Consider the following 13992-nt stretch of genomic DNA (forward strand, 5'->3'; position numbering starts at 1 on the left):
AAAGTCTTCATTTTGTTTTTCTTCAGCCATTCAGAGGTGGATTTGCTGGTGTGTTTTGGGTCATTGTCCTGCTGCAGCACCCAAGATCGCTTCAGCTTGAGTTGACAAACAGGTGGCTGGACATTCTCCTTCAGGATTTTTTGGTAGACAGTAGAATTCATGGTTCCATCTATCACAGCAAGTCTTCCAGGTCCTGAAGCAGCAAAACAACCCCAGACCATCACACCACCACCACCACATTTTACTGTTGGTATGATGTTCTTTTGCTGAAATGCTGTGTTACTTCTACGCCAGATGTAACGGGACACGTACCTTCCAAAAAGTTCAACTTTTGTCTCGTCGGTCCACAAGGTATTTTGACAAAAGTCTTTGCAATCATGGAGATGTTTTTTTAGCAAAATTGGGACGAGCCTTAATGTTCTTTTTGCTTAAAAGTGGTTTGCGCCTTGGATATCTGCCATGCAGGCCATTTTTGCCCAGTCTCTTTCTTATGGTGGAGTCGTGAACACTGACCTCAATTGAGGCAAGTGAGGCCTGCAGTTCTTTAGATGTTGTCCTGGGGTCTTTTGTGGCCTCTCGGATGAGTTTTCTCTGCGTTCTTGGAGTAATTTTGGTTGGCCGGCCACTCCTGGGAAGGTTCATCACTGCTCCATGTTTTTGCCATTTGTGGATAATGGCTCTCACTGTGGTTCGCTGGAGTCCCAAAGCTTTAGAAATGGCTTTATAACCTTTACCAGACTGATATATCTCAATTACAGTACTTTTGTTTTCATTTGTTCCTGAATTTCTTTGGATCTTGGCATGGTGTCTAGCTTTTGAGGCGCTTTTGGTCTACTTCTCTGTGTCAGATAGCTCCTATTTAAGTGATTTCTTGATTGAAACAGGTGTGGCAGTAATCAGGCCTGGGGGTGACTACAGAAATTGAACTCAGGTGTAATAAACCACCTTAAGTTATTTTTTTAACAAGGGGGGCAATCACTTTTTCACACAGGGCCATGTAGATTGAGTTTTTTTTTCTCCCTAAATAATAAAAACCATCATTTAAAACTGCATTTTGTGTTCAATTATGTTATCTTTGACTAATAGTTAACAGTTTTTGATGAGCAGAAACATTTAAGTGTGACAAACATGCAAAAGAATAAGAAATCAGGAAGGGGGCAAATAGTTTTTCACACCACTGTATGTACCTATGGAGAGGGAAGGCTCTGGATCTCATACAACTTGACCCGTGCTCTCTGCGTTCCCCGCTATCACACAGTGAAGTTCCATGCCTTTGGGGGGGCCCTTCTCCAATCTTCCAAAGAAGAATGAATCTGTGCTGCGCATGCTTGAGCCTGGACTTCCGCGTGCGCAGTAGGGATCTGCTTGTCTTTGGAAATAAATATGGCAGCCTCCATATCCCTCTCACATCAGTTGTCCTTTAAAGTGAACCCGGGGCGAGAGGGCTATGGAGGCTGCCATATTCATTTCCTTTTAACCTCCCTGGCGGTAAGCCCGACAGTGTCGGGGCTAGCCGCCGCAGGGGATCGCATGGCCCCGGGAGGAGTTTTGGTTATACGTTATTTATATTCTTCAGCTAGCACTTCGCTAGCTAAGTATGCCCCCCAAGTGCCTCCGGTCCCCTCTGATCGCCGCCAGTATACATACCCCCCAGGGATCCCGCAATGGCGCAGCCTCCCAATCAGCTCCCGGCTTCGCTATGGGGAGGAACGGGACTGCGCATGATGTCATGTCCGATCGTCGCCATAGCAACGAGTGAAGCTAATTGGGAAGCTGCGGCTCTCGTAGGATCGTGGACGGGTGAGTGTTGCCGGCGGCGATCGGGAGGGTCCAAGAGGTGCCCGGGGGACTTGGCGAACATGGGTAGCTAGCCTAGTGCTAGCTAACTAATGCAAAACATTTATTAAATCCCTCCCGCGGACGCAGTAACTGCATCTGCATACCGCCAGGGAGGTTAAACGATACCAGTTGCCTGGCAGCCCTGCTGATCTATTTGGCTGCAGTAGTGTCTGAATAACACCCAGAAAAAAAGCATGCAGCTAATCTTGTCAGATCTGACAAGAATGTCAGAAACCCCTGATCTGCTGCATGTTTGGTCAGGGGCTATGGCTGAACATATTAGAGGAAGAGGATCAGCAGGACAGCCAGGCAACTGGTATTTGCTTAAAGTGAACCCGAGGTGAGAATAAACTGATGAGATAAACAATTAAATTTGTCCTCCTACTCCTAAAAATGACTTTTAGACATCCCACGATTTTATAATTAAACATTTAGAAAGTAGATTGAGTGTTTTTTTGCCTCTGCTCAGTTGCAGTCTATTAAGTGTCCCTAAATGAAAATACATGAACTATATTGACCCTTTTCTCTCTCCCTCTGCTCTCAAAAATATGTAGAAAAATGTATTCTGCCAGGAAAACTTTTATGGCTGTAATTTGCTGATCAGTGATGTTTACTATATTCCCGACAAGCTACTGACAAGACAAAAGCTGTCATTTCCATCCTTAAAGATAAGAAGTTTTGAATCAGGATGATACCATTTATTGGCTAACTTAGAGATGGATAAACAGTGAGCTTTCGACTTATAAAAAGCCTTCGTCGGACTGGTTCCTGACCAAATCCTTAAAGATTAAAGGAATACTGTAGGGGGGCGTCGGGGGAAAATGAGTTGAACTTACCCGGGGCTTCTAATGGTCCCCCGCAGATCTCCATGACTCGCTCCCACTAATGTCACCAGGAGCGTACTGTGCAGACGCAGACCATACTAGGCCTGCGCAGTACGCTCCTGGTGACATCAGTGGGAGCGAGGACACGGCGCATTGGTTTTCAGACTTTAAAGTTGGAAATCCCAGAAGTGAACTGGAGGCGGGGCCGGATCATCGGTGAGTGGCTGCGCCAACACAGGATGTCTGCAGGGGACCATTAGAAGCCCCAGGTAAGTTCAACTCATTCCCCCCCCCCCCTCCCTACAGTGTCCCTTTAACTCTTTCAGGCAGTAAAATAAAGCAAGTAAAACAGCCTGGTTATTAATATGTTTTGCACTGTACATACACGTTTATCTCATTAGGTCATGTCGCCTAGGGTACGCTTTAAAAGGAAAAGGAAATAAATATGGCAGCCTCCGTATCACTCTCACCTCGGACTGCCCAAGAAAGGAACAAATATGTATTCGACCAAGCAGGTGGTAAAGTTTTGGGCACGATGGTGGAATGACGGAAGGAGAAAGGATCAGAAAGGCTCTATGTGATGTAGATCCTCCCTCTTCTTAAAGCGGACCCAAACCAAACTTTTTTTTAATTAAAAATATTTAGTTGCACCACTCTGACACATACAAAGATAAATAAACACTACTTGAAGCCTATGAGCATTTCAGTGCATGCTTTTCACCCTTCTCTTTTCATAGCTAGGGTTATACTGGGGGCAGCCATTAGCAATTCCTCCATTGCCGGACACCATCTACTCCACCAGTCTGCCGGATTCTGTCCCGGCAATTTGAAAGGAAGGGAGGGGTTCCTCCAATAAATGTAAAATATTTTATATTTGTCATCATGCAGCTGAAAAAAGGCTGCTATTTATTATTATAATTTAGAAAATATATTTTAATTCTGAAATCTTGTATTTTTAATTTGGGTCCACTTTAAGTAGTTCACTTTTTTCTTGCGCCATTTCTGGTTTACTTTATAGGCCCACTATCGTGAAAAATTGTACAATTTAAAATACCTGTGTATGCATGTGTATAAAATAAGCATGAATTTGAAGAACATCTTATACTGGAAATACTTTTTTCTTATGTCGCTGTGATTTACAATAGGCAGTAAAAAAATCTGACAGGTTTTAAACTAATCCATCTCCTTATGGGGGATTCTCAGGGTCGTCTTTATTTTCATAAGTACTTAGCCTAGGAACCCACTAGAAATTGCTGTAGCGGTTTAAAAATCACCATAGCGCCGTGTGCGATTCCTAGGGACTTTGCGATCGCGATTACCCGATGCTTGGAAGCGCTGGACAGTAAACTGTTCATCGCTTCCGATTTGCGTTTGTAAAATGTTATTATACTTGCCAGGCATCTTCCTTCTGTCCATAGCCCTGCTCCCTAAAGGAAGAGGTTATAGGTTTCTCTATAACCAATCGGAGAAGCGCACGTGACGTCTTCCTTTTTAGGGGGCGGAGCTATGGATGGAAGAAGGAAATACAGGGACCCGGTAATTATAATAAAGTTTTTTAAAAGGCTAATCGTCCGGCCCCCCAAAGCGCTGCATAAACGCTTTAATAAGTGATTTATGCACCGCTTATATACTTTGCATTGTGAAACAAAAGCAAAACGAGCATGCACAATTGCACAATGATATTGCACTTATAGCACTTTAATTTTGGGTGCAGACTCTGGAAGCCTGAAAGACAAAATTGTGTATAGGAAAGGTTTTTGTGCGCTTCTCCCCTGATTTGATTGCGGCACAGTGGCAGTTTATTATAGGTTTCCTTACACTGGAAGATTTTGAGACCGCGATCTCCTGAGAGAAACGTAACAATTGAAATATTTATTTTGTGGACCTTTATTCATGCAGGGCTCAGGCGTCTTACTTATTATACCAGGGCCTATGGCATAGGCACGGCTGTATTGTTTTTCATTTTTGGAGTTGGCATTAACCTCCTTAGCGGTATGGACTATATACGTCCATTACCGCCGGAGGGTGCCGCTCAGGCCCTGCTGGGCCGTTTTTTATCATATAAAAAGCAGCACACACAGCCGGCACTTTGCCAGCCGCGTGTGCTGCCTGATCGCCGCCGCGAGCAGCGGCGAAAGAGGGTCCCCCCAGCCGCCCGAGCCCTGCGCAGCCGGAACAAATAGTTCTGGCCAGCGCTGAGGGCTGGATCGGAGGCGGCTGACGTCCATGACGTCACTCCGCTCGTCGCTATGGCGATGAGGTAAGAAACAAGGGAGGCTGCTCATTGCAGCCTTCCTTGTTAATTCTGATCGCCGGAGGCGATCAGAATTACGATTCAGGAGCGCCCTCTAGTGGGCTTTCATGCAGCCAACTTTCAGTTGGCTGCATGAAATAGTTTTTTTTTTATTAAAAAAAAACCCTCCCGCAGCCGCCCTGGCGATCTTAATAGAACGCCAGGGAGGTTAATAATGACTTTTTGCATTTACTCTAGGCCTTTTCACCGATTGTTTTGTTCTCAGATAGTGGAAATATACGTATTTAAAGGGGGTCCCTGTTTTCTTTATATACTTTGCATTGAGTGCTAACGCACTGAAAATGCTACATGTCCTGCGATTACCCCCAATCGTAATCACAACCATTTGCAAAGCGTTTTTAGGAATCGCCGGTGATCCCAAAACGCTGCAAAAATTGCCCTAGTGGGTTCCAGCCCTCACTGAATGTCAGTTGTTCAACCCAACTGCCAAAATAGCAGTTGGACAAGTAGGAAGTCTGGCCAACATCTTTACATAGATCCTGTCCATAGAGTAAAGAATAAAGGAAAAACTGAGAATACCCCGTGAGGAGATGATCAGTTTTAACTGCTTACTTGTAAGTGACAGTAACATGAAGAGGTAAAACATTTTTGGTGCATTTTACTCTGGAAAAAAAAGCACTTCTTATAAAAATACATTTTGAATATTACGATTTTTTTCGTTATCATGGTCCTTTAAACTAAAAAAAAAGTGGGATATCACTTTAAATCAATTAAATTAAATTTAAATTTGTATCACTGTGACAAGGCCAACCTCGATAACGAAAAACCGTAAAATTCCATCGGAAGACTGATCTGCAAAGCACATGTGAGAGAAATTTTCACCTCCGACAAGTCACGTAAAAACCCACCTCTTTATTTCAGCTTATGGTTCTGTATGTTGTCAGAAAGAAAAACAAAACAAAAAAACTAAATTTTGACAAAAATATAAAAAAAAAAAAATTCTGAATACAGAGTCATGCCATAAGCAGTACAATACTATGAATTTCCAAAATACAAAAACAGCGCTGCTTTTTACACTGAAAAGATTTGTACAATGGGATGGGTGACGTTTCGCCCTCCCATTCCCGTCCCCAAAGTGATCCACAGCATAAACAAGATGGAGAAATGGGGGAAGGGTGTGAAGGCGGAGACAGAGGTGACGGGAAACGCCCCTCCGAAGCCAAACTCCGCTGGCCGTAAGGGGGGCGGGGCAGGGCAGTAGGCTGCTCCGCAATTGGCTCTGTAAGTAACTTCTAGTCGTGACACTCGGCAACGAAAACACATAACCATACAAAACACAGAACTGAAGAGGGGTAGTATCTGAACGCACGGCGGTTTCTGTCCGGCAACAAGAAAGGACCCCGACGGTAAAACCAGCACCCTCATTTGGTCACAAAAAAGCTGAACTGAAATCGACGGGATTGGAGAAGATTGGGGAGGCAAAAAAGCAGGAAATAAGCCTCTACGGTGATACTTGCAGGACCACAAGCACACATGAGACACCATAAACGCCCCTCATAAGAGGGCGGAGACTTCACGGATTTCTGAAATTAGTGGTAATTAAAATTCGAGCAAACTAAACTTTCCCCACCGTAAAAAAAACAGATGGGTGGAATTCATAATTTAAAATAAAGTAGGAAAAACCGAAGGAAGTGAAGATGAATAACCCCGCGTGGTAAGATCACTCACTGCTGGTCAGTATCTTTGGAGCAGGAAGAATTGATGCTGAGAGGGAGGACAGGACGAACTAACTTTGGTGCGACTGTCGGTTTGGAATAGGGGGGGAGATGGGGGAAAATGTTGGCAAGTTCAGACGGCGGCTGATTCGCTGCAAAACTCTGGAGGCGGCTCCGATTTCTCCTCTTCTAATTTTAAAACTGAAGTTTCTGGCTGGATGAAAAGATTGGCGCTCCTTATAAACGGACTGATTCCCGATGGATTCACACTGTGCAGGATGACATCCCGGGGGCGGGGCTAGAGGCCTCAGAGGACACAGTCTAATAAAAGGGGGAGGAAGAGGGCGCTTAGCAATCGCTCTTCCACAGTTTGATGGTCTTGTCGTTCTCTAGTGCAGCTGAAGCAATGATGTTCTCTGTCGGGTGACAGGCTGTAGAAATGACGACATCTGGTGGGAGAAAAAACACAGAGTAAATAGACTTTCAACTGCTAGTGGGATCCATTCCCACCAGTCTCTGCACCAGAGGAGCTTACACTCTAAATGTCCTCACCACAGTCACACACTATTCTTATTATACATGTACAGTGGCTTGCAAAAGTATTCGGCCCCCTTAAAGTTTTCCACATTTTGTCACATTACTGCCACAAACATGAATCAATTTTATTGGAATTCCACGTGAAAGACCAATACAAAGTGGTGTACACGTGAGAAGTGGAACGCAAATCCTACATGATTCCAAACATTTTTTTTCAAATAAATAACTACAAAGTGGGGTGTGCGTAATTATCCGCCCTTCTTTGATCTGAGTGCAGTCAGTTGCCTATAGACATTGCCTGATGAGTGCTAATGACTAAATAGAGTGCACCTGTGTGTAATCTAATGTCAGTACAAATACAGCTGCTCTGTGAGGGCCTCAGAGGTTGTCCAAGAGAATATTGGGAGCAACAACACCATGAGGTCCAAAGAACACACAAGACAGGTGAGGGATCAAGTTATTGAGAAATTTAAAGCAGGCTTAGGCTACCTTAAAGAGACTCTAACAAATTTTTCAGCCTTCGTTCTTCTATCCTATAAGTTCCTATGCCTGTTCTAATCTGCTCTGGCTTACTGCACTCTTTCCTAACTGCACTGTCTCTGTAATAAATCAATGTATCTTTCCTCTGTCCTGTTTGTCAGGCTAAAGCTTGATTGTGTGGAATGTGCAGGGCTGCTTGTCATTGGATAGAAGCGATACACACCCTCTGCAGGCCCCCTGCACACTGTGAATGACTCACACACTATGCTTAGCTGAGCCTATTAGGGCTCTTTCACATTAGGGCAGATTTTCTGCGTTTCAACGCAAAGGGTAAAGTTTGCGTTACCCAAGGTGAAATGAAAGTCCATAGACTTTCATTTTAGCTTTCACATATAACGCAGCCTTTTTGTGCGTTGCGTTACACTGCACCCAGGCGCAGTTTTTCGGCCGACGCTAGCTTTATGCGTTACAATGTTAGTCAATGTAAAACGCACACTATGCGCGTTTTTAATCCGTTAACGCAGGCAATCAGTCCCAGAATGCAACAGAGGAACAATGTAGAAAGTTGAAAACTAAAAGAAAAAAAAAATTACCTGCGTTTTCCTATGTGCTGTAACGCATTGAAAACGGATTAAAAACGCACACTCACTGCAGTGCAACGCATATTAAAACGCATACAACAAAACGTATGCTTTGAGCGTTCTCCAACGCCAGCTCTGATGTGAAAGAGCCCTTAGAAGCTGGTTAGTTTGTTTGTAAACACTGCCTAAAACTGTTAATTACAAGCCAGGATTGCAGCAGAGAGTGGCAGAAACAGCACAGAGGGGCACAGGAGAAAATAATGAATAGAATGGTATGCTTTTTATTGTAAGAATATTAGAGTACAGATTCTCTTTAAGATTTCCAAAGCCTTGAAAATCCCACGGAGCACTGTTCAAGCGATCATTCAGAAATGGAAGGAGTATGGCACAACTGTAAACCTACCAAGACAAGGCCATCCATCTAAACTCACAGGCCAAACAAGGAGAGCGCTGATCAGAAATGCAGGAGGCCCATGGTGACTCTGAACGAGCTGCAGAGATCTACAGCTCAGGTGGGGGAATCTGTCCATAGGACAACTATTAGTCGTGCACTGCACAAAGTCGGCCTTTATGGAAGAGTGGGAAGAAGAAAGCCATTGTTAACAGAAAAGCATAAGAAGTCCTGTTTGCAGTTTGCCACAAGCCATGTGGGGGACACAGCAAACATGTGGAAGAAGGTGCTCTGGTCAGATGAGACCAAAATTGAACTTTTTGGCCAAAATGCAAAACGCTATGTATGGCGGAAAACTAACACTGCACATCACTCTGAACACACAATCCCCACTGTCAAATATGATGGTGGCAGCATCATGCTTTGGGGGTGCTTCTCTTCAGCAGGGACAGGGAAGCTGGTCAGAGTTGATGGGAAGATGGATGGAGCCAAATACAGGGCAATCTTGGAAGAAAACCTCTTGGAGTCTGCAAAAGACTTGAGACTGGGCCGGAGGTTCACCTTCCAGCAGGACAACGACCCTAAAAATAAAGCCAGGGCAACAATGGAATGGTTTAAAACAAAACATATCCATGTGTTCGAATGGACCAGTCAAAGTCCAGATCTAAATCCAATCAAGAATCTGTAGCAAGATCTGAAAACTGCTGTTCACAAACGCTGTCCATCTAATCTGACTGAGGTGGAGCCGTTTTTCAAAGAAGAATGGGCAAGGATTTCAGTCTCTAGATGTGCAAAGCTGGTAGAGACATACCCTAAAAGACTGGCAGCTGTAATCGCAGCAAAAGGTGGTTCTACAAAGTATTGACTCAGAGGGCTGAATAATTACGCACACCCCACTTTGCAGTTATTGATTTGTAAAAAATGTTTGGAATCATGTATGAGTTTCCTTCCACTTCTCAGGTGTACATCACTTTGTATTGGTCTTTCACGTGGAATTCCAATAAAATTGATTCATGTTTGTGGCAGTAATGTGACAAAATGTGGAAAACTTCAAGGGGGCCGAATACTTTTGCAAGCCACTGTATATAGCTCTGACATATTCCACAGCGCTGTACAGAGATCACTGATCCATTCCCATCAGTCTCTGCACCAGAGGAGCTTACACTCTGTCCTCACCACAGTCACACACTATTATTATTATTATACATTTATATAGCTGTGACATATTCCACAGCGCTGTACAGAGATCCCTGATCCATTCCCATCAGTCTCTGCACCAGAGGAGCTTACACTCTAATCCCCTCACCCCAGTCACACACTATTTTACATTTAAATAACTCTGACATAGTCTACAGCGCTGTACAGAGTGAACTCCTCCCCTACCTGTGTGCCCCTGTAGTTTCTGCACCACCTCCTTGGTCTGAAGGTTCCAGATGTAGACGAGATTATCCTCCGAGCCGGAGACAATCCACTAAAAAACAGATGCAACAAAAACTTCAGCAAATGTAGGAGAGGGCTGAGGGGCAGCTCATAACACAAGCAATTCTTCACTTAGGGGTGTACTCACTTTTGTTGCCAGCCAAGTTTAGACATTAATAGCTGTGTGCAAGGCAGGTTTTAGTAACAATTGGGCCCCTGTGCACTATTAAACCAGAGACCCACCTGACACTTCCCGCCCTCCAGCCAACATACAGCATTAGGGGGGCCCTGTATTGCAGCCAAATTCTCTCCCTGGGCCTCTGAGATGCCACCCCCTCCCTCCCAGATCACTCCCCAAATTAAAGGGTTACTTAAGTGAAAATAAAACAGCAGTTTAACTTACCTGGAGCTTCTTGCTGCACCCTTGCAGTGGTCCTCGGCCCGCACCGTCCTTCCGAGACCCTCCGGCCAGCAGTGGTGACTCCCTCAAAGCTGGCTGGTCGTGGGCAGTCGTAGGCTACTGCGCGTACGTGGCCCCGAGCCACGCGCACCCTGGTCGTGCTCCCACTGCCGGGAGTGCTTTGCGCATTTAACAGTACTGCCATGCTCAGAACGCCACTGTGCACAGGGACACAGCGAGAAGGGGCGTGGCTGGACCGCTTTGAGGGGGGTCATACCTGCTGGTTGGAGGGTCTTGGAAGGATGGCGCGGGCACAGGATGACAGTGGGAGGCTGCAAGAGGGCCCGGGTAAGTTAAAGTGCTTTATTAAAAACAAAAAACACAGAACTTTAGATTTTCTTAATCTGTGCTCCCCCACAATGTCTTCGGCAGAGTTTTGCCTCCCCTCCACATAATACTAAGCTGCCAGGTCATGGAGGAGAGTCGCCCCTGTGAGGATGAAGTCAGGGAGTCCACCGAGCCACCAGACTGACAGAGGAGTGCACCCGCCGTGAGAGGTGAGACGCTACCCTGCCAAAGGCATTGCAGGGGACCCGGGAAGCCCAGTTAAAGGGGGGCCCCTACAGGTTCTGCCTCCTTTGCCTCTATGGAAGTGCCAGCCCTGGTTGTGTGTTGAGTTATATTGATGGGGCACCGTTTACCCCGTTATACTAGCTGTACACTGACTGCGTAACATTGTATCAACGTGTCACCTCTACAGTGCTGTCCCATGAGAAGATAATTGGGGGGGGGGGGGGTAGTCACTGCGTCTTATAGTCCAAATGCAGGGAGTTCCTGACTTGTGAATGCCTGCCAATATGAACCTCCGAACCGCCGCAATGTCGGGGACTCCCTGTACTGTGCCCATGCAGAGGAGGACACAAGGGGGGCACAGGAGGACACAAGAGGTACAAGGGGGCATAATCCACACGATTCCCCTTCACCATGGATGCACCAGGTTTAGTGTATATTTTTTCCCTGGTTTTTGTCCTGTAAACCTAGGTGCGTCTTATGATCAGGAGCGTCTTATAGTCCGAAAAATACAGTATATTCAAATAGTTACACAAATTTGAGATGCGATGAAAAGGCTGCATTTATTGCTACAGAAAGGGGAAGAATGAAGCCTGGATGGTAAATACGAGCATCTGCTTGTCTCTAGGGCGAAGGGCAACAACACGGGCATCAGACAAAGATGTTTTGTAAACAACCAAAAAACGGTCAGATCTCTATGTCATGTCTGTGCAGGGATGGTTAATGAGATGCTAATTATTCAGAGCTGATGCAAACTTTATGCAGATCGCAAATTGACCAATTGAATGCAGTAGCTTACTGCACTTGGTTGGTCCATTTCAAAGCTGCATACATTTGCATAAAGTTTGCATCAACTCAGAATTACTAGCATCTCATTGACCGTCTCTAATCAACAGAGGAGGTGGGCATAGAAGACAGAGGAGGCGGGCACAGGGCACAGAAGACAGAGGTGGGCACACGGCACAGAAGACAGAGGAGGCGGGCACAGAGGAGGCGGGCACAGAAGACAGAGGAGGCGGGCACAGAAGACAGAGGAGGCGGGCACAGAAGACAGAGGAGGCGGGCACAGAAGACAGAGGAGGCGGGCACAGAAGACAGAGGAGGCGGGCACAGAAGACAGAGGAGGCCGGCTCAGAAGACAGAGGTTTCTCATAATGCGAGCAGGACGTACCTTCCCACCGGTGACGGAGAAGTTGGCGAATATGCAGTACTTCTCATTCTTGTGACATGTGTAGGTTTTCAGGCACTGTGGATGAAAGACATGATTATGGTTGTTGGATGCTGCAGCATAGAGAACAAGCACCGAATAACTCAAAAAGGATTTTCAGAGGAACCAGATTTCAGAAGGGCACAGTGGCTGAAGGAGATCGAAAAGACAACGAGGACCAGAACGACTACAGGGGGCTAGAAGACGCCCCAGGTAACTTACTGTCATTTCATGTTCCCTTTAAAGGACTCCTGAGGGGAAAATGTAAATTATCTTTAAATTCCTGGGGCTTCTTCCAGTCCTTAGAAGTCTTCTGGGTCCCTCATCGCAGCTCCGGTGTCCTGCTGGCCTCCCCTAATGCTCGACAACCCTTCTACACATGTGTGGGTGAGCGCCTCATGCAGACACGCCCACATCACAGAGTGTGTACTGTGCCCAATGACGGCACTCATGCACAGAACCGCTGACGGGTCTGAAAGCCTTACGGGGGGCCAGAGGGACACCGGAGCTGAGGCGAGGGACCCAGAAGAGTTCTAGGGGCTGGAAAAAGCCCCATGTAGGTAACGATAGATTTAAAATGTTCACCTTGTGTGTCCTTTAAGTACTCGGAAACCACTACTGTCCCAGAACCCGGGATTACATTTCTGGGCAAATAAAACAATTAAATAAAAATTCTCAAATGAAAACCAGTTTAAGCAGCCCCGTTTACACGCCATTCTCGATACACAAGGCTGCAGACAAATTAGTGTTTAATGGTACCTAGAGACCTGCTGTAATTATCAGCGGGGGTCACGTGGCCCCCTGGGAACCCGTGTAGGTATTTCTGCACGCTAATCAGAGTCCTCGGGAGTAATGTGTGTGATTATGGGAACAGGGCACAATAACAGCCCCTCCATGTATCCCTCCCATAGGCTGCGGGCTGGGAATACTGCCGAGATATTGAGTTACAAACATGACAGATGCTATTGACACAACAGTGCCAGAGACACAAACACAATCTGACATCTCGCCGACACCTACCTTCCCTTTGCTGTAGTCCCACAACTTCAACGTGCTGCAAGGAGGAGAGGGAAAACTGTTACAATAACTAATGTCATTCTCGGATAGTAAAATGACATTTCTGGTTAATCAGTTAATAGCCTTAAAGAGGAACTCCAGTGAAAATAATGTAATAAATAAAAGTGCTTCATTTTTACAATAATTACGTATAAATGATTTAGTCAGTGTTTGCCCATTGTAAAATCTTTTAAATTGCTGATTTACATTCTGACATTACATGATGACATTTTTACTGTGGGCAGGTGATTTAGCTGCTGCATTCTTTTTTGGCAGTTGGAAACAGCTGTAAACAGCTATTTCCCACAATGCAACAAGGTTCAGACAGGAAACTGCCAGGAGTACCACAGTCCTCAGAGTTTCTTGTGGGAGGGGTTTCACTACAATATCAGTCATACAGCGCCCCCTGATGGTCTGTTTGTGAAAAGGAATAGATTTCTCATGTAAAAGGGGGTATCAGCTACTGATTGGGATAAAGGTCAATTCTTGGTCGGAGTTTTGTCTTTGTCTTTAATTCACAATACACGTGGGCAAGGACATTTTTTATGGAAAATTACCAACAGCGGTTATTACAGTTTTCTTATCCACATACACAATTTTTTTTGCCGATTGCGAGTAAAGGTTGGTGTAAAAAAAAAAGTGCGGTAACAAGGCGATAATAGTATAAAAGGTCGTTAACCCGTCATTAAAAGTGCGTAAGATATTCTGTGAAAAAATTC

The 13992-nt window shown here is 45.3% G+C and overlaps 1 protein-coding gene across 2 annotated transcripts in view; it reads right to left on the bottom strand.

Moving 5' to 3' along the window:
- Positions 1 to 5814: 5814 nt before the first annotated feature.
- The window catches only part of WDR5 (WD repeat domain 5), a 34988-nt gene continuing 26810 nt past the window's right edge, over positions 5815 to 13992 (bottom strand). For both annotated transcript variants that reach the window (XM_068249939.1, XM_068249938.1), the window contains exons 11-14: positions 13238 to 13271; positions 12182 to 12256; positions 10005 to 10092; positions 5815 to 7081 (exon numbers count right to left, since the gene is read on the bottom strand). In XM_068249939.1, the coding sequence (XP_068106040.1) occupies positions 6981 to 7081; positions 10005 to 10092; positions 12182 to 12256; positions 13238 to 13271 (298 nt within the window). In that variant the 3' untranslated portion in view covers positions 5815 to 6980. The remainder of the gene's footprint in view (positions 7082 to 10004; positions 10093 to 12181; positions 12257 to 13237; positions 13272 to 13992) is intronic.

The sequence above is a fragment of the Hyperolius riggenbachi genome, chromosome 8 (assembly GCF_040937935.1).
Source record: "Hyperolius riggenbachi isolate aHypRig1 chromosome 8, aHypRig1.pri, whole genome shotgun sequence".
NCBI classification, from domain to species: domain Eukaryota; kingdom Metazoa; phylum Chordata; class Amphibia; order Anura; family Hyperoliidae; genus Hyperolius; species Hyperolius riggenbachi.